This window comes from Ictidomys tridecemlineatus, chromosome 2 (genome assembly GCF_052094955.1).
Source record: "Ictidomys tridecemlineatus isolate mIctTri1 chromosome 2, mIctTri1.hap1, whole genome shotgun sequence".
In the NCBI taxonomy this organism is placed as follows: Eukaryota; Metazoa; Chordata; class Mammalia; order Rodentia; family Sciuridae; genus Ictidomys; species Ictidomys tridecemlineatus.
The window spans coordinates 23,850,241-23,878,234 of NC_135478.1; the positions used below are offsets into that span (position 1 = coordinate 23,850,241).

The 27,994-nt window shown below is 38.1% G+C and overlaps 1 protein-coding gene across 3 annotated transcripts; it reads right to left on the bottom strand.

Moving 5' to 3' along the window:
• Nucleotides 1–26: 26 nt before the first annotated feature.
• On the bottom strand, nucleotides 27–27,985 carry Exog (exo/endonuclease G). Of its 3 annotated transcripts, XM_078038125.1 has the most exons (7): nucleotides 27,775–27,985; nucleotides 27,619–27,651; nucleotides 26,217–26,366; nucleotides 23,090–23,229; nucleotides 21,245–21,321; nucleotides 19,189–19,303; nucleotides 27–1,814 (listed from the first exon to the last, which is right to left on the bottom strand). In XM_078038125.1, the coding sequence occupies exons 1-7, from the start codon at nucleotides 27,971–27,973 to the stop codon at nucleotides 1,353–1,355; spliced, it is 1,176 nt and encodes a 391-aa protein (XP_077894251.1). In that variant the 5' UTR covers nucleotides 27,974–27,985; the 3' UTR covers nucleotides 27–1,352. The 3 variants fall into 3 exon arrangements, with proteins under 3 accessions (XP_077894251.1, XP_005317432.2, XP_077894252.1); XM_005317375.5 differs by lacking the exon at nucleotides 27,619–27,651 and having other exon boundaries at nucleotides 27,775–27,984; XM_078038126.1 differs by lacking the exons at nucleotides 23,090–23,229; nucleotides 26,217–26,366; nucleotides 27,619–27,651; nucleotides 27,775–27,985 and adding an exon at nucleotides 22,760–23,066.
• Nucleotides 27,986–27,994: the final 9 nt, after the last annotated feature.

Here is a 27,994-nt window from a genome sequence, read left to right on the forward strand (position 1 = left end):
CAAATAAAGGAGCAGAACAAGGCCACTCATTATCTTCTTATCTTTATCTTAAAGCCTTGGCATTTCTATTAGAGACAAACACAAAACACCAAAATATTGTTCTAATACTACTTGGAAAGGCATCAGCAGTATGACAGATAAGTTCTTGTTCCCTCAAGATATTTTACTGTCTATAACTTACGATAGCCCATAAAAGGATGCTGGGTAAACCCAAATCTAGAGATCTGACTCAGAGTAACAGCCACCCTTCCCTCCAGGGGTAACTGTCTTTGGAGCTTTGGCCCCAAGCTCCACCTGCCCTGTGCCGCTCAGGTCTAGACAAGCAGGTGCAGAGGCAGCCAGTCCTGCACTGGTGACTCAGCACACACTCTTGTTAGGTCCCTTAGTCTTGAGAACAAAAGCTCACCTGGGAAGCAAGGAACACATGGACCCAGCTCCACCTGAGCACGAGGAGAAAAGAATGGCATGTCTGGAGCAAGTAAGAGCTTTCAAATACCTACTTTTTCTGTTCCAAAGAGCTAAGGACTATTCACATTAGAGGACATTAAAGTCCCTTTGGCTCATGTAGCATACGAAAACTAGACCCTTCTTACCAAGCAGGCTTTAGGACAAATATCCATGGGAGTGGGCAATGCATTTTTTAGTCAAAAAATCTTCATGTTAGGAAGACTTAAATCCACCAGTCTTCACTTAGCTCTGTGTGGTGATATCTCTGGAAAGGTGAAAACAAGGGTAAGATATGAAGCTCTATAAGCCTCAATTTCCCCAGATATAAAATGAGGGTAGTGGGGTTTACCCCAGAGGATCACTGTGTCACAATATAAGTAAAACACTGAGCTTAGCACAAAGAAGACAGAGGTGGAGAAATATGGGGCATAAGAAAAGAATAAAATTATATATTTGGACAGGATAATAGAGGGTTTCTAAAAGCCTTCTTTAAGACCAACTCAGATCCTTGGGAAAGACAACATACAATACCAAGTTCCAAGATAGCAAAGCAGATATATCAAAGACAATGTATGATTTGGATACATAAAAATAAACAATGCCTTCCTTCACACACTGTTCTTCCAGAGAGACATGAACGCAGCGTTAACTAGTGGACACAGTCCTAATAACATGACACAAGACCAGTTCTTGATCTGGAGATATGACAATGCTCTTAGTAATTAGTTCACAAGTCAAAAAGACAATGACAAAAAAAATTGTAGATTTTTCATCCTTCAGAGGAATTTTAAGTTGTAAATTTAGGATTCCATCATTTCTTTAAAGCAAAGCCACGAAATACATCAGCCTGAAGAATGCATGCCTGCCTCATTTCAGCTGATTAGCACGTCTTCTGAGATTAAAAACTAGGCTGGCTTTCCCGTCTGGGTTCCTGACTGCTCCTTCGCTTTGAGTTCTTTTAGCTTCTTCTCATAGCGACTCATGAAGTAATCATCTGGTTCAATTCCTGCATTCTTCAAGTTTTCCATGACCTTTTCCAGTCTGAGTACTGAACGGGCTCCCTCAATCTTTCTTGTGCTCAGGTACAGAGTGAACTCTTGGAAATCCAGAAGCTTACAGGTGTCCACAGAACAGATATTCCTGATATCACTGCTTCTATCCAAACGAGGGAAAAACACCAGTCCCGACAACTTCTCTAGGTCCTGGAGGCTCACTTGGAATTCAGTTAACTGGGGTTGGAAACCAATGGCTTCATTGGGCACCACAAAGGCCCCCAGTGCCAGCGGTTCAGTAGACTCTGGGCTTCTGCGAGCCAATATCACCTTATAAAGGTGTGAGGGGACTGCCACATTGTCTTCACCAATCACCTAAAAATAAAGTGACCATATTAATGATGCTGATTTGTACTAACAGTTCACAAATTTTTTCTCAATTGGCCTTATAAGCCAATCTAATCACCCCATCCCAATGAATTCATATTCAAGGCAGACATAATAAGTGGCAAGAGATCCATCACAGAAAAGAGGAATATGTAACAGATCAATTCTGATCACATTCTTTAAAATAATGCAAACTCAAACAGCAGGGGTCACTGTCTTCTCTGAATGTGGGACAAAGGACAAAGACATGCCATGTCCATGTCTGAGTTTTTAATGGACAAGAAAAGTCCTCATTTTCTCTTCATCCCATAGAACTTCTGTTGCTCTAAACATCCCATAGAACTTCTGTTGCTCTAAACATTCAAAAGTCAAAACTGTTAGACTGGGTAATCCCAGCACTAGAAATAAAAATGTGGCCTTGGTTTCTTAAACTCATCAGGAAACTAAATAAACCATCTTCAAAGAAACAGCCAGGCACATCATCTTCAGTATTTCTAGTATCACCTAGACTGTGGCTCATTTTTCTAATTAAGTAAATGTAAATGCTTTTTCTCTGACTTCTGCACATCTTGGACGATCAAACATGGAACTTCTCAATACGCTGTTAAACAAAACCCTTGGGAAAGTTATTCACGCAGTGAAAAAGCAAGAGCCAGGATCAGGAGGAGAAAACAACTAGCTATCTGTGGAGGTTGGCCGTATTAATGAAATAATATTATCATGAAACCTTTTCAAATTTCCTTCCAATAGGCTTAAAAGCCTTATCTGTTGTCTAAAAAAGAAAAATTGAACCATCCATTTACTTAATGGTCCCCAATAACATGACATAATCCAACTAAAATATGTTCATGGCATTTCCGCCCCTCCCAGGTCCTTCCTTGGTAAGAGTAGGTTTTCTTTCCTGTCAGATATCTCTGCTGGCTATAGGATTCCCTGTTGGGAGCTCAAATACTGCAGAGAGATGAGAACCACAAAGGAGGATTGTTTACTGATTTTCCCAAACTCCTACAAGACACACAGCCTGGGAACTCCAGGACCATCTGCTGTCACATGTGGAGGTCCCATAGCCATGACCAATGAAAGGGTTGAGGGGAACACCCATCCACAGGAATGACTTCTAAAAGCAACTGTCTGAACTTCCTGAAAGTGGTTAGTCAGGCTTCAATGTAGACTGAGGTTTATGAAACTACACAATCTATAGGCACAAAAACCTTTACTCCAAAAAGTAAACTCATGTAGCTGGGAACATAAGCACATATCAAAGCAAAAAAATTCTGAAAATAAACCACAGAGGTTCAAAACCAGCCCACAGATTACCAACACATGCTAATTCAACAATGTCACTCAGAAGCCCTGAGCCTGAAACTGCTGGAGATACAAAAAGAAATAAGATTCAAGTCAATGCAGCTGGCCTGCTCTTAAGAAGTCTACCATTGCCAGGCATGGCGACATATGCCTATAATCCCAGGGATTTCGGAGGCTGAAGCAGGAAGATTATAAATTTGAGGCTAGCCTTGGCAACTCAGTGAGGCCCTAAAAGGGCTGGGGATATGGCTCAGTGGTAAAGTGCCTCTGGGTTCAACCCCCAGTACAAAAAAAAAAAAAAGCAGCAAGCTTCCATCTGGACTAGGTGGGGGAAGGGGGGAGGGCACAATATTTGCAGCTTTCCCTGCAACAGAATGTGGCTAGTTGCCAATACTCTGAGGGGGCTCAGGAGAAGCTGGGGACCAGAACTGAGGGCACAGCTACAGCTGAGCCACACTGTTTGCAAGGAGGGAGAAGCTGAAATGGGCTTCAAAAGTTCTGGCCACTACTAGAGATCCAACAGTTAAGCAAATTATTGGTGCCACCTCGTGGGCATTCCATACCACTGCAGCACAGTTCTCAGACCAAATTAAGAATCCTTCAACACCACTCCCCTTGGCTGTTTCGTGGCCTCATGGACTTCTTGTCTACAAATGGCAATCTTCAAAACAGATTAGCTGATCATGCCTATTCCCTGACAATAGAGCTTCTATTTAGGTTCATTAAATTCCAGGCAAAAGTAAAGAAGTTTGGCATTTTTATGTTTGACAGTTTTACTTCTCTGACAGTTTGCTTCTCTTTCCTTCCCTTCCTTTTCTTCTGTCCTTCCTTTCTTTTTCTGGTGCTGAGGATGGAACCCAGGGCCTCAAGCATACTTAAACCCACATACACTGTACCACTGAGATACACCCCCAATCCACTATTACTTTTGAGAATCCTTCTGGACACAGGAATTCCTCCTAGGAACCAGATGTGATCCTTCTAGCCATGACCTTCTCACAATATTCCAAGAGGAATAAAACATTATCGCTAGAAACAAGTAGGAAAATGAAAACTTACCCACTTATTATCTCTTCTATGATTCAATCTGCTGTATTCTCAGAAAACATACATCCTTAAAGCTGTCTAAAACAGGTACTGGTTTAATTTAGAAATCTTTAAAACCCACTGTTTGAATTTAAGATCTTTTTAAAAAAATCTTAAGATATTTTATCTTTTTTGTAGGCAACTCAACCTACATAATTTTTCCCACTTTGGGAAAAATTGGAAAACTTCCAGAAAACATTTCTAGACACTACATGGGTACTGAAGCAAAGGATTCAGTGGACTGGAAGCCCAGATGTCTGGTCAATTCCTGGGGTTGCCACTAAGCTGCAAGTGATATTCACCTGTTTCTTGTTTCTTCATTTACAAAACAGGCTCACAAGATTGTTGCCAATCTTCAAGATCGTTGTGGAAACATATTGACATGTTAGTTAAGAAAAAGACTTCAAAACCTGCCAGGCCTATGTTAAAAGCTATCTGGTAGTGAATGGCATTCAAAAAATAGGATATCAACAGGGGGGAAAAATGTTTTTGCAAGTGGGATAGTGAGAAAACAGGATCAAGCAAAATTAGACCAGCTAAAGGCCAACAGTGGGTTATAGGAAAAGAAATCAAGTTGGGCACAAATGATGCCCCAAACAAAGGACTTCTAGGTCTTACCATGAACCAAGTCTTTAGTATCAGTAAATCAGCAACAACCCTTTTCATAAAAGATTTAGGTATAAAAATACTCCACACACACACAAAAAAAACCCTTTACTGCTATTCAATTACTCAAAAGCACTGAACTCTTGTCAAGACTACAACAAAAATTTTAAATCACCTGGGATTGAATAGAAAATATAATATAATACAACCTGGAACTCATTCGTGACCCTAAGTTAGTTTTCTTATATGCTGGTCTGAGCTTGTTTTTGTCCATCCAAGAGACAGAAATAACAATTACCACTGCTATCACCAAAACCTCCACTCCAGCCCCCAGAAGAGGACAACAAGAAACAAAACCCAAACAAAGCCTGCCATATATAAAATTACTGTGCCTTAAATATTAAGCAGTATCTTGAGAGAAAAAATGTTTTTGCTAGAATCAGAAATATTTGGTGATATTCCCCTAGTAAGACAAAAAAAGAAATTCCAAAAATAAAACTGCTGGGACATATCAAGAGACCAGGCCCTTAAAAAGTTATGCCAGTCAAGTGAAAGAAACAAACCATGATAGTTTGATAAATAGGGAATTCATACCTAAGAGAACAGAAGGAACAAGAAAATCGAGGCAGTCACAGGAGGAGGAAGGAGGTCACCCCTCTGTTATCTGCAAAGCCTCAGCAGATGCTAGTGAGGCAGCACAAACCCTACAAGACAGAGCTCCCCACACTGGGGCACCTGCTCCAGGCAAGGAGGTGGGTGGGAGCCTGCTAAATCACAGCAAAACAAGCACCTTTCCCCAGACTGTCAACTGTCCTTGAAGGCTTAGGGTGGGAGTAAGGAGATAAACAAGTAAAATAATTTATTTTTCAACTAAAACAAATAGATAAGGAAATGAACAAATGTTTTTCTGAAATATAAAACAGGAGACTTAAAAAAGACTCCTTTATCCCATCGTGTGATGGCTTGGGATTCCTGGGGGCATGTTTTCAATTTCCTCCCCCTCTCAATGTCGTTGGTGGATATCTGGAAAGTGCTGCTTGTTACAGTATAGAGATTGTTAAATACTTCTAACATTACCACCACCACCGAGTTGTAAAATCTGCATGCAGCTCACTCTCTTGTCAGGTCATTTATAATGTCCAAGCCAGAATCTTCAGGTATGTTTCACTTGTCTGGAATCAATCTCTTCTTGAAACAGGCACATCAGAGAAAGCACACGGATGACCTCAGCTATAATAAAGGGGGTGATTCTGATTAGAGCCGTCAGATGACTCACTTCAGATAAAATCACTGCTACCAATCTTCCCTTAGGCTCACATTTACTCAAGTTCTGCAATGCTGTGATCCTCTCCTACATATTCCAACAGACATTTCTGCCTGGCTATAAGGAATCCTCCTCATGGCCCATTTTCTGTTCTTATTTTTGCATGCTAGCAAATATTATTTGTAACTGCTCTCCATCTGCACATTTTTTATTACCTGCTGGCCTTAAGTATTTGTACATGAAGAGCATAGCAGTCCCTGTGGTGTAAACTTTTGAAAGCCTCAAAGAACAATGCTATAAATGATTGGCAACAGTTGTAAAAGTCAGACCTATATCTGAATCCCTTCCCTTTTGTTTTTGGTACCAAGGATTGAAACCAGGGGCACTTAACCACTGAACCATATCCCCAGATCTTTAGTTTTTATGTTGAGATAGGATCTTGCTAAATTGCTAAGGGCCTAAGTTGCTGAGGCTGGCCTCAAACTTTCGATCCTGCTGCCTCAGCCGTCTAAGTCACTGGGATTAGAGGCATGCCCCACCACACCAGGCTTGGATCTCCCCTTTACTAGCAATCTGACTTGGACTTGAACCCTCCTAGCCTCAATTTCCTTATCTATAAAGGATAGCCACTAATTTTTTGTAAGGGTTACAATAAGGACTGAATGAGATTAGCACATATAAATCTATTTATATACCACCTAGAATACAGGCCCTCAATAAATATTAGTTCTTTTGCTTCACTTCCTTCTAAGTATAAACACATATATGATATATTGCCTAAACAAAACAAATCAACACCCCATTTTCATTGGGTTACATTCTTCTAAATTAAGGTTCAGAGGATAGCTATAAGCAAGCAATAAATAATGAATGGTTAAATAAGAAAACAAAACACTTTTTGAGAATTCTGAACTGCCGTACATAATTGCAAGGCATTCTCTTGGAGATAGGAATTCACGAGTCAAATCACAGACTGATTTAGGGCTGTGCAATGCTATGTCACCTTTTCCAGAATTGCTAAAGGACTTTTAAAAGACTCTGCTTATTAAAGAGTAGCCTGAATTTTTTACCTGGGCATTCAGGTCTCTACTAACAGGCCCAACCTTTCATTTTTGTCTCTTGTAAATCAACATTCTTATTATTTCTCAGCACACACCCTACCTCTCTGTCTCCTCCCCTTTCCTAATCTTCCCTCCTATGCGTGTTTTCCTTAACCAAATTCTCCCAAGTTTATATGATTTGTGTGTGCATACATATAAAATTTGAGCCAAATTATTATTCTTAAAATGACAAAAATTTCAAGACAATTTTCCCAATTAATAACAGACCATATTTTGCTCTCATGCTAACAGATACACTAAAGATACATTAAATTTTTTTAGGTTTAAAATCAGGATTGGCCAGGCACAATAGCACATGCCTGTAATCCCAGCAGCTCAGGAGGCTGGGATTACAGGCATGAAGGAAGATCGAAAGTTCAAAGCCAACCTCAGCAATTTAGAAAGGCCCTAAACAACTCAGTGAGACCCTGTCTCTAAATAAAAAAGGGTTGGCAATGTGGCTCAGTGGTTAAGTGCCCCTGGATTCAATCCCTGGTACCACCCCCCCCCCCCCGCTAAAAAAAATTTTTAAATCATTTAATCTAAAATATAATGTAAATTTTCACAAAAGCTATATTATTATAAAAAATTTGTCAATTAAAAAAACATAAATACATCAAATTATAAGTTGCTTTGATATGCTCCTGAGACGAAAAACTATGACTCTATGGGGATATAGATTGTCAACATTAAACTTTATGCAAAAAAAAAAAAAAGAACCCATCTCAATGCAGTTATTTGCTTTCTTAGCGACCAGGGTCTATACATCCTCTTCTCAAAAAACACAGGAACAGGGCTGGGGTTGTGTTTCAGTGGTAGAATGCTTGCCTAGTATGCACAAGGCACCGAGTTGGATTCTCAGCACCATATATAAAATAAATAAAGGTCCATCACTGACTGAAAAAAATATATATATATAAAAAAAAACACAGGAACACAGAAGATAGGGAAGAAAAACCTTCTTGACAGCCACTAAAGACAAGAGAATTCATATACTATGCTCTTTGGGGCTCTCTCCACCCACCGTAAAAAAAAAAACAGGCTAAAAATAAATGTGGTGAACACATATGACAAGCCAAACAGCAGAACAAGCACTCAAGAATCAACTTGTCATTCAAATCTTGGTTTCTAAATATCAATCCCACTAGAAGGAATCAGGGCTCCTTGGAGAAATGGCTGACGCTATAGTTTGGCCAAGATGGGGCTGAAACATAGCCCTAAGCCAAAAGCAGGAAGTGCTCTTTTGTGTGTGTTTGTGTGGTACTGGGCGTGAAATCCAGGGGCATGCTACCACTGAGCTACATCTTCAGGAGTTGTTTTCTTTTTTTATTTTGAAACAGGGTCTTTTTTTTTTTTTTTTTAAAGTCATTTTTTTTTTTTTTTAAAGAGAGAGTGAGAGAGGGGAGAGAGAGAGAGAGTTTTCAATATTTATTTTTTAGTTCTCGGCGGACACAACATCTTTGTTGGTATGTGGTGCTGAGGATCAAACCCGGGCCGCACGCTACCGCTTGAGCCACATCCCCAGCCCGAAATTTGTTTGTTTGTTTGTTTTTGTGGCACTAGGGATTGAACCCAGGGCCTTGTACATGCAAGGCAAGCACTCTACAAACTGGGCTATATCTCCAGCCCACTGAAACAGGGTCTTGCTTACTTGCTGAGGCTGGCCTTAAACTTGGCAATCCTTTTGCCTCAGCCTCTGGAGTTGCTGGTATCACAAGCATGTGGCACATTTCATGTGTCTAGCTCAGAAACAAGAAATGCTTTTGAAAAATGATGGGGCCAAAAAACAAAGGACACAATTTGAAGGGGCACCTAATGGCCAAATCTGGGCCACCTGAGCACCAAAATCAATATCACAGCCAAGTGATTAAACCTCACTGAATAAAATAAAGAATCCATGCATTCACATTGATAATAAATTAGAGAGAAAAGTGCTAATGGTGGAATAGTAATTAATTAATAATTAATAAGTGTAGAATAAATAAGAATTAGGAAATCATCATTTAGGGAATCAAGCAATAATCATCAATGGATGATAAAACTACTGCGTGAGAGTTTAAAGAGGACTCCCATGGCCTCCAAATATTCCCACAGATTACTTACTAATTTCAAAGGGGAAAATGGCGTAGAATCCTGATAGATGCCTCTTTACCCAAGTCATTAAAGTTAGTATCGTCAATAATAGGACTAACGATATCAGATGCCTTTTCATGTACAATGCAATCAGCAGGACACAAGATCACTTCTGTGATATTTGGCCAAAACCATAACTATCGTGTGAATACAACTGACAAACCCAAATTGAAGGACATTCTACAAAACATCTTGTCTATGTTCTTAAAAGAATGTTCATTAAAAATAGCAGAGTGAGAAACTATTTCAGATTAAAGAAGACTACGGAGATATAACAACTAAAAGGAATGTACAATCTTGGATTGGACTCTAGATCAGAAAAAAAGTCTGCATAAAAGAAATTATTGATGCAACTGGTAAAATTTGAATACAGACTATGTATGAGATAATATTCTTACATGTTGGATTTCATGAATTTGATAATTACCCTAAGGTTATTCGAGAAAACAGAATATTTAGGAGCAAAGGGACAAGATATTCATAAGCAATTCTTAAATGTTTCAGAAAATAATAAAAACAGGTAAATGCATATCCATATGGGGAAGGGAAGGACAAATATGTTGAAATGTTAACAACTACAGAATCTAGGTGATAGATACAGGAGAGTTCTTTGTACTGTTCTTACAACACTTCTATGAATATGAAATTATTCCAAATAAAATGTTGAAAATATTAACCTGCTTTTCAAAAAACAAATGAAAAGATTCAAGTGGGTTTCTAAGTTAAGCAACCTGAGCACAGGTTTTTGTGCTTCCTTCTTCCAATTTAAAAATTAACACCCCCTCTCCCCCACACACAATGGCCACAATGAGGTACAAAATAGAATACATGCATGAAAATGCTAAGCATGGCAGTAGTGTGTTAACAGACTAAGAAAGAACCACCAGCAACTTTGGGAAGATGAAAGTGGATGTGATGAGACCATTAGACAAAACAAAGAGGAAGGAGCCAAAGCTCAAATTTTTACTGCTCCTGAAGTTAAGTAGCATAAAGGTGTCAAAATCAAGGTGTGTGAAAATTTCATCTGCAGAATTACTGTACAACAAAAGCAATAGCCAGATGGTGCACTTAAAACTTTCCTAGAGAGCGTATCATACCTGCAGATTCCAAAGTCCTGTTGCCAGGATTTTGGAACATTTTTCAGACAACCCAAGAACTTAGAAAGTTTACCATCCAGACTTTCAGACAGAATTGAGGATATACTCTCCCACCACCACCATCACCTGCCCCCCACCACACACACCACTATAAATAAGAAAGAGGAGGAAGAGGAGATTAAGATAAAGTGGACCTAAATAATGTCACAAAAAACAAATGACAGATGTATAGCTGACTTAAAACCAAGACCACCAATGGGCAGGCTTCTGGGACATAACTCTCCCTTGGTTTTCCTCCCACATTCAAAGGTTGTTCCTGCGACTCTCTTACTGGATTCCACTTTTCTTGACCCCTAATATCCTAGTATTCCAGGGTGCCGATGACCTCAGTCTGTTCTCTCCTACCTATCCTCACTTATTTTCTCATCCTGGCTTTAAATACCATCTGTTGCTGGATGTGGTGTGCACGCCTGTAATCCCTCTACAGTCTGGCATCAGTTTACAACCTGTGCTTGGGAGACTAAGGCAGGAGGATCTCAAGTTCAAAGCAGCCTCAGGGAGGGTGAGGCGCTAAGCAACTCTGTGAGACCCTATAAAATACAAAATAGGGCTGGGGATGTGGCTCAGTGGTTGAGTGCCCCTGAAATCAATCCCCGGTACCAAAAAAAAATCCATCTGTGTGCTTACCCCTTCTAAGACAAATTCCACTCCCAACCTGAACATCTAAATCTCAAATTTAATTATTTAATATTTTATTTGGTACTGGGAACTGAACCCAGGGCACTTTACCACTAAGCCACATCTCCAGCTCTTTTCATTTTTTATTTTGAGACAGGGTCTTGTTAAGTTGCATAAGGCACAACTAAACTGCTGAGGCTGGCCTTCCACTTGTGATCCTCCTGCCTCAGCCTTCCAAGTCACTGGGATTACAGGTATATACCACCACACCCCTCAAATACTCTCAAATTTACATAGCCAAAACACAAACCTCAATTTCTAGCTTATAACCCTGATCCTCTCTAGTCTTCCCCATCTCAAACTCTTTTCCTCCCATTCTACCACCAACCCACCAGGAAGTTCCTTCAGTTCTAGCTTCAAAGCATATACTAAATCAGTGCATTCCTCACCATTTCTACCACATTATCCCATTCAAGTTATGATTTCTCACCTAAGAAAACTCCATTAGCAGGCTGGGGTTACAGCTCAGAGGTAGAGCACTTGTCTAGCATGTGTGAGGTACTGGGTTTAATTCTCAGCACCACATATAAATAAATAAAATAAAGATTCATTGACAACTAAAAAAATATGAAAAAAAAAAACCCCACCATTATCTTTTTAACTGCCACTCTCCCCACTTCCACCTACTATATTCTTCAAAAGCAACCAGCCTGGGCTTTAAAATGTAAATCAGCTGGGCAGAAGAGTACACACCAGTGATTCTAGGTACTTGGAGGCTAAAGGAGGAGGATCACAAACTTGAAGTCAGCCTTGGCAACTCAAGAGACACCATGTTTCAAAACAAAATTTTAAAAAGGTCTAGGGGTGTAGCTCAGTGATAGAGTGCTTGCCTAGCATGCATCAGGCCCCAAATATTGCGGGGGAAGGGTGAAGTAAACTAGATTATGTCACTATCCTGATCAAAATCCTGCAAGAGCATTTCATCTCGAATGGATAAAAAAAATGTGGCATCTATACACAATGGAGTACTATGCAGCAATAAAAAATGACAAAATCATAGAATTTGCAGGGAAATGGATGGCACTAGAGCAGATTATGCTTAGTGAAGCTAGTCAATCCCTAAAAAACAAATACTAAATGTCTTCTTTGATATAATGAGAGCAACTATGAACAGAGCAAGGAGGAAGAGCAGGAAGAAAAGACTAACATTTAACAGAGTCATGAGATGGGAGGGAAAGGGAGAGAAAAGGGAAATTGCATGGAAATGAAGGGAGACCCTCATTGCTATACAAAATTACATATAAGAGGTTGTGAGGGGAATGGGAAAATAAACAAGGAGAGTAATGAATTACAGTAGATGGGGTAGAGAGAGAAGAAGGGAGGGGAGGGGAGGGGGGATAGTAGGGGATAGGAAAGGTAGCAGAATACAACAATTACTAATTGGGCATTATGTAAAATTGTGGATGTGTAACCAATGTGATTCTGCAATCTGCATTTGGGGTAAAATTGGGAGTTCATAACCCACTTCAATCTAATGTATGAAATATGATATGTCAAGAGCTTTGTAATGTTGTGAAAAACCAATAAAAAAAAATTAAAAGAAAAAAAAAAAAGAGCATTTCATCTCAATCAGTCCAGACTCCTTCCCATTGCTGCCTCCTATGATCTACCTCCTTCTCAATGGTGCTTCTGCTCTCACCACTTTGAGCAGAACACTGTTCCTTGAACATGTCAAACTCAGTCTCACCCATCTGTCTTTGTAGCTGCGTATCGGCTAGATGGAAAACTCTTCATGTGGCTTGCACCCTACTTAGGATTCTGCTTGATCTTATTTCCCCTCACTGGCCTGGCCTGTCTTTCTTTCCTACCCCCTCTACAATCCTTTGCTATTCTTTATTTTTCTACATGGCTTTTTGTTTACATCTTATTCACTATATATATAAAAAAAAGGCTCCATGAGGGCACGCATTGTCTGTTTTATGGCTATAACACAAATACCCACAATAGTGCCAGGTACATAACAGAAACCTGATAAAAATTTGCCGTACAGTCAGGCACAGTGTCTCAAAATAAAATATAACAAGGGCTAGGGATGTGGCTCAGTAGCTGAACACCCCTGGTTCAATCTCCAGTATTTAAAAAAATAATAATAATAAAAGCATATTATTATATTTTTAAAAATAGCAAGTATAATATACATTGCCAACTTTACCTTCCACTTCTATTTTTCATTTGTCATAGTATCTCTCAAGTGGCACAGACTTAATGATATAGAATTACATCTACTTCTTTACAGGTCCAAACATACTACTTATAAAATCATTAATACTATAAATTCTAGTTTTATATTTAATAGACCCAGGATTACAAACTCAAGAACCAATAATGTTCTTATTCAAGTTATGATTGTAAATAAGTAAAATGGGTCAGGGGACCACTAATGCACTGAAGAACATGTGCTCAATTTAAGGAGAATGCTGAGACTCTTACTAATTAACTGGTGTTTATGAGAATATAAGCCAAATGTGACTGATACATCTGACTTTTTTTTAAAGAGAACCTAAAATCTGGATTTATATGAGCTCTCCTAATCATTAAACATTACCAACTAATCCAAAAAACAACCTACTAATTCCAGTAAAATACCTCTACAGTCTGGCATCAGTTTACAACCTGTGCTAATAGGCAAAGCTCAGACTAAATTATAGTTAGCAAACAAATGGAAATGCTGTGAACCTTGACAATATTTAAGTGATAGATTCTGAGTAAAGATTTAAGTATATCATGTAAAGTCAATGATGTAAAGTTTACTGAAAAAATAAAACTATGTGACTAGTGGAGACTGGAACAATACAAAAAATGAACTAAATAAACAATATATTTCATAGAGATGAATCAACTATTAATAAATGGTGAATCAATGATTAAAAATAGTTTTACCTATCATTATTCTAAGATATAGAAATTACCACCACAAGAACTAGAAAATGAACAGTGGGGTTCACACCAGAAGTGGGAGACTTTACCTTTTCATCTTATACCTTCTGTAACTGGTGGAAAGCCATTATGGGATAAATTTCAAGTAAGACAAAAAGAAATTTCTCTTGTGCTCTGCTACAGGAATTCCTAATTTCTGTACTAATGCCAGCACCCTGTCCCATGCTTTGATAAGAGGAGAAATGTCAAAACGTAATATCTTTTAATCATTTGGTCCAAACTGTATGCTACAGATACTATTTGAAATTCTTTGATATGGGACTGTTGATATTCCCTGATTTCAGGTGACTGTGATAGCTGCAAAGTGATTTTTATAACTCTTTCATTTATACTGATTTCAATATAAATGAAGTTTCCTTTTCTGTTCATTTGGTATTGCTCATTTTTTGATGGTTCTGAGGATGAGAAAAGCAAATAAGTATACTTTCTGTCATGATTTCTGGACTTCAGATAGACTGCTGGCCAATAAAACTGAAGACAAAGAAACTCAATAGAAACTGCTGCAATACCGTAGGTGTTCAGATATTAAGAAAGAGAATTATGCCAGGTGTGGTGGCTCACACTTGTAATCCCAGCTATTCAGGAGAGTAAGAAAGGAAGATAGCAAGTTCAAGGCCAGTCTGAGCAACTTAATGAGACTGTCTCAAAATAAAATTTTTAAAAAGGCTGGGGGTATACCACTGGGATAAAGTGCTCCTGGGTTCAATCCCCAGGACCAAAAAAAAAGGGGGGGGGGGAGAGAAGAAGAATTAATAAAAGTTGTTGAGTCATGGGAAGGGGCTGTGGCTCAGCAATAGAGCACTTGCCTAGCATGTGAGAGGCCCTGGGTTCGATCCTCAGCACCACATAAAAATAAATGAAATAAAGATATTGTGTCCAACTATAACTAAAAAATAAACACTAAAAAAAATTTTGTTGAGTCAAAGAAATTAAGAGTAAGAGATGACTCCAGTTGCAAAATGCAGGAAAGAATGGAGAAACTAATCAAGAATACAGTTTAGAGGGGGGCTAGGGTTGTGGCTCAGCGGTAGAGCGCTTGCCTAGTATGTGCAAGGCCTGGGTTTGATCCTTAGCACCACATGAAATAAATAAATAAAATAAAGATATTGTGTTCAACTACAACTAAAAAATAAATATTAAATAAAAAAGAATACAGTTTAGAGATGCCATTTAGCTTCTGCATGCAATTCTGTACACCTTTCCCCCACACATTTGTTGAACTAAATATCTGCCAGTGTGAACATGGATAAGTCCTATAAATTAACAGAGACATGGAAAACTAATGATACTGGCTCAAAGGCCAAAAATCTGAAAGAAATGAAAGACTTAAGACCAGAAAGGCTTTAAAATAAAAACAAAAAAATAAGAGTATTACTCAAAGCATACTTTTCAGGAAGCTAATCCTGACTGACATCACACATGTGAGCACTATGATGCCAAATAAGACTGAGGAAAGCTGACAGGTCTCTTCTGAAACTCTTCAAGGCTACTTGAACATGCTTGAATACCATTCACTGATAAACTATTCAAGAGAACCAAGTTGTCTATTTGATGGTTTCAATAAGTTAAGATTATTTAATAGTTTTTGGTGTAATAAGAATTCTAATACAAAAAAAATGTATTTTTTAAATTCTGAACTAAGAGTTAAAATTTGCAAGAACAGCACAATGAACTCCTTTCTTCCCTCAGATTCACCAAGTTTTACTATTTTTGTTTGATTTGCTTTATCACTCTCATTTTCCCTAAATTTTTGAAAATAAGTCACAGACACCCCCTTGGGCCCCTAACACTTCAGGATACACTTCCTAAGAACAAAGACAAAACAATTACCAAAATAAAAAAATACAACTATTTAACCTATAGACCTCAAATGTAGACAATTCTCCCAATAATGTCCTTTTTAGCAACTTCTGTTTTTCTAGTCTAAGATTACACTATGTGTTTTGTTTTCATGACTCTTTAGTCTCCATTAGTGGAGAAGAGTTGGTTTCTAAGGCTTTACTTTTTATGACACTATCCTCTCTAGTGAAGTACAAAACTGGTGTTTTAAACTGGGTGGTGGTGCATGCTTATAATCCCAGTGACTTGGGAGGCTAAGGCAAGAGGACTGCAAGTTTGAGGCCAGCCTTGATGTGGGGATGTAGCTCAGTGGTATAGTAACCCTGTGTTCAATCCCCAGTGCCTCAAAAAAAAAAAAAAAAAAAAAGATGACAGGTGTCTTACAGAATGTCTGACAACTGGGGTTTGACTAATATTTCTACACAATGGGATTCAAAGTTATGCTTCTCAGTGCATCAAACCAGGAAGTACAGCATACCAGCAAATCCCATTCATTATTGGCAATATTAACTTTAATCACTTGGTTAAGGAGGTGACTGTGATTTTTATAATTCTTTTCATTCCTGAAAATTTATTCATTGACATTCTTCAGTTAGCAGAAACTTTTTTTTTTTTTTTTTTTTTTTGGTACCAGGGATTGAAGTGGTACCTAACCACTGAGCAACATCCCTAGCCCTTTTTTATATATATTTTTTTTTATTTAGAGACAAGGTTTCACTGAGTTGCTTAGGGCTTCGCTAAGTTGCTGTGGCTGGCTATGAATTCACAATCCTCCTGCTTCAGTCTCCTGAGCTGCTGGAATCACAGGCATGCACCAAAGCACTAAACAAAAACTTTTCTTTATATCCCATGTATTTATTTACTCATTAAAATTATGGATTCTTGTTTGATTCAACAAGTTTATAATCCATTTGCATTTTTTATATTAAAATATTCCCAGATACGGTGACTGAGAATTGTTTCAAGCAGACCTCTAAGTCCTTCTGACATGTCCCTACCACATGCCTGAGTAGTCCCTTGCTCCCTGGCACAAGATGTTCCATTTTGAACCTTCCCTGTACCAGCCCTGGAATCAGCCATTTCTCTACAGGGCTGGGTCCTTGTAGAAAGAGATGACTTTTTAGAAACCAAGGTTTGTCTCAAGATACACTCATTGCTAATAGCATATCATTGCTTCTAGGCCCTCTCAACAGGAAGAATTAGGAGATTTATATATATGTTATATTTTTAAAAACTGTATCTAGTATAAGAAAAACAAATCATCTTCCACTGCGGCATTTAAGTTAACAGAAATGTCCATAAACAAACTGTGAAGTACTCGTAATTACTGGTTAATATTTCCTTTGAAACCTTGGGTAAACTGTTCTACTGCACAGTAAGCTAGTCAAATAAATCTTTCAATTTTATGAGTACACAACATTCATAAAATTGTAACTTGATCATTTCAGGTTTACAAGTCAAAATTAAAAGAACCTTTTTTCTGGTGATAAGAGTACAAAGAAGATTTAACAAAGCCCCAAATAGTTAGTATTTGACAAGAGAATAAAGAGAGTTTTATGCCATTTTGAGAAATTAATCAGAGAAGAAAAGTTTAAAATAATTAATTTTGAAACACTAATTCATTTGCCATGCCTCACTCCGATAAGAATTACTGGGATTCTCTGACGGTGTGACAGTCATTGGAAACAACTTTTCTACCATTTTCAGCCAACAAACAGATGTAGTTGAACCAGTAACTTCAAGTGAGAAAAAGGAAGGGGGCTATTCATAAAGACCTATGTGAATGTGCTGGATGTAGTCACTGGGTATTTGGTCCACACTGGCTGATCAAAAGCAGGCCAAGCAGGACGGAAAATACTCCACAGTTTCTGTGTTTGTTTTCCTAAATCTGTTCCTCAAGTTATGCAATCTTGTCACAGATTTTCTTGAGTAATCATTGAACCTAACCACCTTTATTAAAGACCTACTTTATTCCCAGAACTGAGCAGGTGTTCCCTCAAAGAACATCTCTCTGACTTCACCAGCAAGATCAGCAATCCCTTTTTTTACTTACTCTAGAATCTCCTCCTCACTCCACCTCATTCCCTGCCTTAACAGACCCCAAAGTAATAGTGTATCACTTCAGCCCTGCTCTTGGCAGAACCCTCTCCATGATGAAATTCAGAGTTACACGTTTTTTGGTAAAAACACTGGCTCTTCATGTGCTACTCTGTAAACTGCCTAAGAATTCCCCAGCGACATCAGAAGCTCTCACATCACTAAGAATACTCTCTCACATCTTTTATATGTCTTTCCTTCAGTCTATAAAGGTGGTCAAATAACTTGCATATATTAAAAAAAATTATCAAAAATCCAAGCTTCTAAAAGAAAAACTCTTCCCCATTTTTTCAATTCATTGCAGTCTGGTTGTTATCTTGGACTCTTCCTTCTTCCTCACCCAAAAGAGTTAATGATGGTTACTCTCCCTGGATTCCTCTACTCTTCCCCACTCCAACCACCCGCACTCAGCCCCCTCTCTTCTCACGTGGACTACCACAGCAGTGAACTAACTTATCTTCTGGCCTCTGAGTCTACACTAATGCCCCCTTTCCTAAACTTCTGTGTTCATTGCCATGGGAACACTCTTAGTAAGACTCAAAACAAATCACATTTGACCACACATAAAACAAATCCATGGTTTTATAGTACCTAAAAATTAAAACCCAAGTCTTCATCACAGAATACAAAGTCATCTATCAGTTGGTTCCTGACTTACCTGTTGCAGAAATTCCCATTGCCCTTGAGTCATCCGTACTTTTTGGTACGTAAGCTCTAGTCTCTATGAATGACATGTACAGCCTTAAAACCAAGCTGTCAAATGCCCTATGCTCACACTGCGCCACCTTATGGAATTCCTATGATTTCCTCCTGACTCAGTTTACTCTTTACCTACCTGTCAAGCTCTAGTTCAGGTATCTCCCCTGTTAAGCCTTTGAGACTCACATGAATTTGAGGGCTTCTGTGACAGCATTGTATCTATGTATTAATCTCTACTACGCGTATTACACTTTAAAGTGGTTCATTGTTAATGCATTTGTCTCCTACTGTGAGCTCCTTAAGTCAAAGGTTGCTTTTTATCCTTCCCTACCTCCTCCATGCCTATAATCCCAATAGATGTTCAATAAATGCTACTGAATAAATGAAACTAAAAAATACAACACAAAATAAGATTATAATTTCATACAAATAACATAAGCCTGAATGTTATAAGTTCCTACCTGGTAACTAACTGTTTTTTTCCCATCACTTCTAGTCTGAGGTAAGGTTAAAGGTCCAGACACCACCCAAACATCTTCAAACCTCTCTGTCAGTTCACGACAGTACATTTCTATTCTGAAAAACAAACCAAAAAAACTGACAAACATGCGGAAAAGCACATCACCACATCAGTTCCTAGGAAAGATAATAAAAATACTGCATTTGTGTCAACTTAAATGCAACCATGGCACAAAATATTATAAGCATATACGCAATGGTGTTCTCAAAGTTTTATTGCAAAAAAAAGTTTTTTTAAATCACACATGTAAACTTAACTATCTACATTCTTCCCTGTATACACTTAGCACACATTTTAGAATTGAAATTGTTAACATTTGTCAGGGCTTAGAGTGTCACACTCAGTGGTAGAGCTAACATGCATGAGGCCATTTATTAGATCCCCCAGCATGGCATACACACAAAAAATCTATGCCATAGTTTTCAAAAAAATATTTAACCATTCCTATTGCAGGACAATTTGGTTTATCTTAACATGTCTAATTAATGCAATACTGTATTAAATCCTTAGCATAAATGTCAAGGGCTAGAATAACTGAATAAATATTTTAATGAGGGCTGGGGCTGTGGCCCAGTGACAGAGCTCTCGTCTAGCGATTGCGAGGCCCTGGGTTCGATCCTCAGCACCACATAAAAATAAATAAATAAAATAAAGGTACTGTGTCTGACTACAACTACAGAAATTAATATTAAAAATATCTTAATGGCTTGATTATATGAAAAACTGTTTTTTAATGGAATTCTATGAATTCACTCTAAGTTCCAAAATATGACACAGTAGTTTCAAAACAACAAAAAAATTATTTATTTCAAACTTACCAGATAAAAATGATAAATGTTAGTTTTAATCTGCACTTACACTATAGTTGGAAGAGATCTCTAAATGAGATAACAGTACTTGTCATCATTCCTGTTTATCTAAAATGTAAAATTAAATTGTTTTTATAGCATATATGTCCAATTATAAGTTAAAGTTTTCCTCCTAAAAATTTATCCAGTGGGAAAAGAAAATGTTAAATGTTCTCACAAGCATGTAATCAGCAAATCCAGAACATAGGAAGGAAATATAGGACAAACATCCTAGATCTTCAACAAAGAATTTATAAGAAAAAAGGGAAACCTACAGATTATAAGGAACTGAAGACATACATATATCAACCAAATCTAGGTACAGATCTTATTATAATCCTGATTAAACTAGCCAACAAAAATAAAATAAAAGACAATTAGGGAAAGTTGAACCTGGTAATAAAGAACTGCTGTTATGTATTTTAGGGGCAAATTTAGGGTATTTTAAAAGTATTTTTATCTTCTAAAAATATACATTGAAATACCTGCAATATATCTGCAATCTGAATGGGGAGAAGTATGGTCATGCAGATGAAATGCATGTGGCCAAGACTGGTAACTGTTGGAGTCTTCTTTTAGTGTGGTGTGCTCTTAATTCTTTTAACTCATAAAATACTATATGAGGAAAACACAATAGCCTGAAACCACCTTCATCAAAGCCAGTTTTAATGCTTAAAGAGACCAACTGAGAGAACTTAATGTCAGAAAAATGCAGACGGTCCAAAGAATTTTATATTTAAGTTTCATCAAAAACTGCTTAACGGTTATGTTGAGCAGTACCAACCTTTTTCTTTAAAAAACAGAAGCACTGGTATACAAGAAAAGAAAAAGAAAAAGTGCCCTCTTTGGACACACTAAAAAAAAAAAAAAAACAAGAGATGTTACTGCCTCAGTTATTGACAGAAATATCATTAAGTTTCTTTCAAAATTTGACTTTTAAACAGTGGCAAATATATCAAAAAGGTAGGCTAAGTTTTGAAGTATATTTATCCACAGAAGGCTCTACACACAAAATATAGCAAAGAAAATGGTCCAAGTCTCTAACTTTGGTGGGGTTACTTCTGAAAAACAAAGACAGACAGTACTATACATTCTTCTGTTACACCATTCATCTTCCACAGAATGTATTTTATAAACTTTCCACCTCACCTGTTCCAATATCCAGAATTATTATCAAAATTCTGAGGCACAATATTAGAAAGGTAAAAGGTTTCAGCCATGGCTTTCTGTGAAAAGAAATTAAAACAGTAACTTACACTGAAATATTTTACAAATCAGACATAGAAAAACCAGTTCTTAATAATCATTAGCTCTAGGCAATTAGTGACTACAATTCTTGTTTAGATAAAGGAATGCCATAGGTATTTGAGGACAGAAAACTCTATTCAAAATAAACACCATAACAAATAAGTAGTTAAGTGTGCTTAGCTTTGCTTATCATTTACAAAATCAAAACTTATTACATAAACTCTAAGAACTAAAAGTTTCCAATATAAAGCTTAAAAGTGTTAATTCTGGTTTTAAGCATGTGGCTGAGAATTTCTCAAAAATGGTCAACTTTGAGGAATTTAAAAAGTATAGCACAGTTCAAAAGTGGCAGAGAAAACTTCCCTTTGTTCCTGGCCACAATAGGTTTACTCACTTCACACCTCTCACTCACATACACAAGGCTCTCCCTCACTGTATTCCTTTTCAAATATCTATACAGTCAATGTCATAATTACCATCTTTTCTTCAAGCAGAGGCTCTCAACCTTTGATGCACAATGGAATAAACCAGGGAGCTTAAAAAACATTGATGCCTACATCCAACATCCAAGATTTTCTGATTTAGCAAGTCTAGGGATTTTTGAAACCACTATCGTAAAGATAGTAATCATCAACAATTCACATAATAAAATGCCAGTGTCATGAAAGATACTTCTCCCTTTCTGCAAGGGGTGGGAGCCAGGAAACTATTCAAAATTAAAGGGGACTTGAGAAATTGGACAACAGCCAGGCGCAGTGATGCACACCTGTAATCTCAGCAGCTCAAAAGGCTAAGGCAGGAGGATCGAGAGTTTAAAGCCAGCCTCAGCAGAAGTGAGGTACTAAGCAACTCAATGAGACCCTGTGTCTAAATAAAATATACGAAACAGGGCTGGGGGATGTGGCTCAGTGGTTGAGTACTCGTGAGTTCAATCCCTGGTCCCAGCCCCTCCAAAAAAAGAGAAATAGGAAAACAGAATGTAATGTATGATTCATGATTAGATACTGGATCCCCAAAAAAACTATTATAATTGGGAGCATTCAGGAAACTTGACCATCAATTGTTTTTTAAATAAGACTCTACAAATATACAGAAATTCATTTGTACACACTTTTTGGTGTGATACTCTGGCCATAATATATTCTCCTTCTTAGATAACTCATGGCCCTGAACAATCTATTTAGGAAGAAATTGCAATTTTCTTTTGATGGCTTTAAAACATCTCAGATACATAAAAAGCCTAGCTACTAGATAAACACATACATTACACACATACACATGCACACACACATACATACTTATATCCATATAAAGTCCATGTACCAAAGTGTGATTGTAGTACTATCTTTTCAACTTTTCAAAATAAAAATGAGTGAGTTGGGAGCTGGAAGTGTAGCTCAGGGGTAAAGCACTTGCCTAGCATAGTTGAAGTCCTGGATTTGGATTTCCTAGACACCCCCCCACACACATGCATGTGGCACACACACAAGGATGAGTGAGAAGCTTTAGTCTCCAGCAGTTTTTCAGTTTCTTTTTATGTGGCATTTAGTTTTCCTCATTCACCCTGCTTAAAAATGTTTTGGTATATGATTTAAAAGAGAGAGAGAGAGAGAGAGAAGAAAAATAAGAAACAGAGAATGGAAGTTCTCAAATTTTAAGATTGTGGCCTCTAGACTTTTAACCTCTAAGTCCCGTGGTACACATAACATCAGCCCCATATCTCTATCCTGCCCCAAATATGCCTACACTAGAAAATTTGTTATTTCCTGCTGGAGCCATGTGTCCTCGTGACCAGCCACTTCCAAAATAGTCCTCATTGAAGGCACTGAAGGCTGGAGGGATGTTGGGATCCGGCTTGAATTTACAATGTTTTCTGTCGGCATCACCTAAGAAAAACACACAAAATGGTTGTCAGTGGACAAATATCCCTCGAAGTTCTCTAAACACAGCAAGCTGGCTGCTGCTGGCTGGCATCTCTTCAAGCAGCTAGTACTGGAGACTGCATGCACGTCTCGAGTTCCTGGGATAGTTCAGATACTTCATCTGAATTTAGAAAGGACTGACCGGGGAAAGAATCCTTTCATACAGGGTAGCTCTCTCATGATTTTGATTCTAGTCTTCCCAGTTCAAGGAAAACGATCTTGGATAGTATTTAAGTAAAACAATGATCAATCAAATAACTCAAATACATAAAAAGCTTGGCTACTAGATAAACTCCTATTTAAAAGAAAACAAAAAAAAAACGTGTGTTTTATACAATCATAATTTGACAAGTTTATTTGTACTGAAATAATGGATAAATATAGAAACAAAACAATTTGTTCTGGGCAGGCACAGCACGGAGGAGGGGGTGTCTCTGACATATTGCTCATTGCCTCTTAAAGCCATGACAACACAAATGTTTAAGTTATGAGCTCCACTCAGGAATTTCTAAAACACAACATTTTAGCATCACAAAGGAAAAAAGAAATTTCACTTTTGCTTATTTTCTGAAGCCTCCAAAATGGTTTGCCACAGAGGATATGAGCAGATTCTAATATATTTTCCACTGTCATCAGCTCAGAACTTGTTGAACTACAAGAACGATAAGGGCGACAGAATATACTCAATTGTTACTCAAACAAGTGTAAGATGAAGATCATTGAAGTCACTGATTACAGTGTCATTTTTTTGATCCAAGAAAATTTTAGGGGGCTGAGGTTGTGGCTCAGCGGTAAAGTGCTCGTCTAGCATGAGCAGGACCCGGGTTAGATTCTTAGCACCACATAAAAAAAAAAAAAAAAGGCATTGTATTTCTGTCTACACCTAAAAATAAATAAATAAATATTTTTAAAAAATTTTAAAAATGATCAGATCCCGAAGTTCATAGAAAAGTACCTAATACCCAGCTTTCTGGAATCACTTCATAAAGAAAAAAAAAAAACAACTGATAATACAGAATTATCATAAATAAACTTCTAAGTGTCAGTAACTTTGGAATTGCCTTCTTTCATGCCAACTTATCTTTGCCTTGCCCTCACTGCCCTTAAATCTCATTTGTGGAAATTTCCAAAGATGCAATAAGATGATCCCTTCCTTGAGGGAGAGGTAAATTTACTCCTATCAGGCATCCAGCAGCATTACCAGTAGTGACCATATTAAACCAAGTTCAGGAATTAAGGTTCTCTCTGCACAGGTTTGGGATACCAGTCTGCAGTTGGGACAGTTTGTAGCCTCTGCCTCTCTGAAACAAGCTTCCCATCTGATGCCTCTGCTAATGTCAAGACAACTTTCCATATAGTACTCTACAGCATATAGGCAGGTTAGTTCTGATTTACTCTTCCCCAAGAGTATAGCCCTTTGGAGTTCCAGGTTAATGGGGGAAAAGTGTTTCCTATAAGACAACTTATCCTGGGTGAGCCCTAGTCTTTCCTTTAATCCTTCTCACCCTATAAGGCTGTGAAATCCAAGGCAACTGTAATGAAAGGAATACCCTTAATACGTAACAGAAATACTAAAAAAAAAAAAAAAAAAAAAAAAAAAGCTATCCAAACTGAAAATAGATAGAGAACAATTTACAGAAAAGAACAATTCACAAAAATGTTATCCTTCCCTGATAATCAATTAAGCACAATTATAATCAGTTATTAAACTGATAAAAGTTTAAAAATGCTCATACAGATATGGATGGAGAGGAAGGACAAACAGTAATGGTGGGAGAGTAAACTGGAAGGATATACCTTGAAACAAATTTGATACTCGTCGTCAAATTCTGATAATCTTGGTAGAGTGAGAAACATTATTACCTTATATACATGTATGATTACACTATTGGAAGGACTCTGCAACATGTACAACCAAAGGAATGAGAACTTGTGCTCCATTTGTGTACAATATGTCAAAATGCATTCTACAGACATATATAACTAATTAGAACAAATTAAAAAAAAAAAAAAGATTTGATAAATCTCCAGTGATTGAACTCAGATGCACTTAACCACTAAGCCACATCCCTGCTGCATTGGAGGCTGGCTCTAAACTCATAATCCTCCTGCCTCGGCTACCCAAACTGCAAGGTCTCATAATCTTAATTAAAGAAATCTTGTAAAGACACACAATCAGACCTGCCTACCTCTCCAGTCTCACTTAACTTCACATTCTCCCTTCTGGCCTTCTTTTAGTTTCCTAAAGGAACAAACTGACCTCTACACTGAGGCCTTCACAGATTAAAAAATGGGCTTCTTTGCACCAAGAATGTTCTTTTCCACATTCCATGGCCAACCAATCCCTATTGTCTAGGTAACATCCCTCTACCCTTTAGTCTACTTTATCAGAGAAGTCTCACTAATCAAAATTATGTTCTCTAATTATAATCTCTCATCATACTCTTTACTGTTCCTTAATTATGCTACCTTAACTTGTAATCATTTCCTTCAGAGAAGTTACCAATTATAATTACATATTCACTATAATTTAATAGGTCAATCTATTCCCCCAACTGAAAGTTTCATAAGGACAGAGACCATCTACTCTGGTCACTGCTATATCCCCAAGAGTTAACACAGTGCCCAACACACAGTAGGCACTTGAGGTAAAAAAGAAAAAAAAAAAAAAAAAAAAGAAGGATGCTCCTTACAGCAACAACAAGACAGAGCACCCCATCTCAAGTGTCACGATTTGAATTCTGTCAGCCTCTGAAACAATTGGGAAGGATCTGGGGGCTCCCTGGCTGCCAAGCAGGGTCCATTTAATTAGTAAGCCATATAAGTATCATTTCCTACATGTGCTGTGAGGTTAAAAAAAAAAAAAGGTTGAGAATATTGAATAACTTTGTTAAAAATTTAGAAACATCTTTCCCTGATACCTTTACTTCAATTTCTTTTCAATCACTTACCCATTATCTTATTTCTGGATATATGTTCGAGAACCCATCTAGGCACCCGCTTTGTCTGATCATAAGACAAGGCATGATTAGTATAACACCTAGTCTCTGTTCCAGTTAGAGGAAATCCAAATTGTTCCAATACAGCCTTTTCTGCAGATTCTAAAAATAAAGGAGAGAGAAAGAGAGAGAGGACAAAAACAGCAAATAATAATTAGTGACTCTAATTAAGAACAAAACATTATAAGAACAGGTGTGACATTTACAAAGAATTAGCTCAGAATTCTACTCAACCATCCTTTGTTCACCATATGTCTGGCGTGGTACCTGGTACAGAACTGACATTCAAGAAGTATGGATGGAAGAGGTACTTAGTATCTCTTCTACCCAGTCATCATTTAGGGCAAATAGTTGCAATCAGTTTGTTTCTGCTTTATTTGCAATGTCCTTTGCAGTATATTCTGTCAATGGCAACAGAAAACCCCTATTAAAAGTTCTGTATAATATTTTTAAAATATATGTTTCAGGTGATCAACCAAATGGTAACATGAGTTATTACATTCTGTAGGTCCTATTTTCACTCCATGTCATGGTAATGAATCATTCCCGTGATCCAAGGGGAAAGAGCCTGCGTCTTTATTTTTAAAACTGAGCGTGGAGTTTAAGAGTGAATGTGGATTAAGTGTGGAGACAAAAATCACAGTCTTAGCTTAAGTTTTTTAAAAGACTATCATTCAGGAGCTGGGGATATAGCTCAGTTGGTAGAGTGCTTGCCTTGCATGCACAAGGCCCTAGGTTCCATCCCCAGCAACACACACACACACACACACTCACACACACACAAACATACTCACACTCACACAGACTATCATTCACTGACAGTCTCCTACTAAGGACAGAGATGTGCCTTGTAGCAAGACAATAAAATGGGGTACTGTTTTTTTCCTAGGGGAAGAAACCAAGCACACTCTTTAGTGGCGAATCTTTCGGATGACTTCTTCAGTCTTCAACCACCAGATCAGTTCTCTTGCTCAAAAGGAGCAAGTCAGGGATAGGGATAGGCTCAGTGGTAGAGCCCTTGCCTAGCATGTGGGACCTCAACACTCCAAAAAAAAAAAAAAAAAGGAAGTAACAAATTAAATTAAATTAGCATGTCTGAGAAAGTACAAGAAACAAGACTTTGGTCATTTTTTGGCAATAGATAAGGCACCTGGTAATTTGAGGAAAGGCTAGCGTATAAGAGTGGTTAGCTAATCTGCCAAAACTATGAGTTCATCTCCTTTTCCATCCATACTTCTTGAATGCCAATTCTGTACCGTGCTAGGCATATGGTGAACAAAAATAAGACAGTCTCAACGCTGATGGGGCTAACGATCTAGTGAAGGACACAGGCATTAAAAAAAAAAATACATACCCTGGTGAATTCTTCGGGGACGAAAGGAGAGATCTGCAGAGAAAATTAAGGTCGGGAAAGGGGGCAGGGAGGCCGACCGCGCCAAGGCTGCGCGGGGCGCGTAGGGTTTCGAGCTGCCACCTGGACCGGGCCCGGAGGGCGGGTCCACAGACTTACCGTCCGGCTCCCTCGCTGCCAACGCTGCCCCAGCGCCCCGGCTCCGAAAAAACTGCAGGGCCGTCAGCCCTGCTCCTGTCGCGCCCACTACAGCCCCGGCCAGGAAACCACTCAGAAATCGCCGGGAGCCTTTAAGTCTGGAAGCAAAACTCTTCGCAGCCATCTCTGCCGAGCTTCCAATCTTTTTGCCACTGCGCATGTGCACTGTGGGTCCGAAGCC

Coding starts and splice junctions, on each gene's coding strand:
- Exog (XM_078038125.1), bottom strand. CDS start 27,973: ATGCGCAGTGGCAAAAAGATTGGAAGCTCGGCAGAGATGGCTGCGAAG. Junction 21,322..23,089: donor GAAATAACAAATTTTCTAGT/GTAGGCATATTT, acceptor TTCTTTTCACAG/AAAGCCATGGCTGAAACCTT. Junction 1,815..19,188: donor AAAAAACAGTTAGTTACCAG/GTAGGAACTTAT, acceptor CTTTATTTTTAG/GTGATTGGTGAAGACAATGT.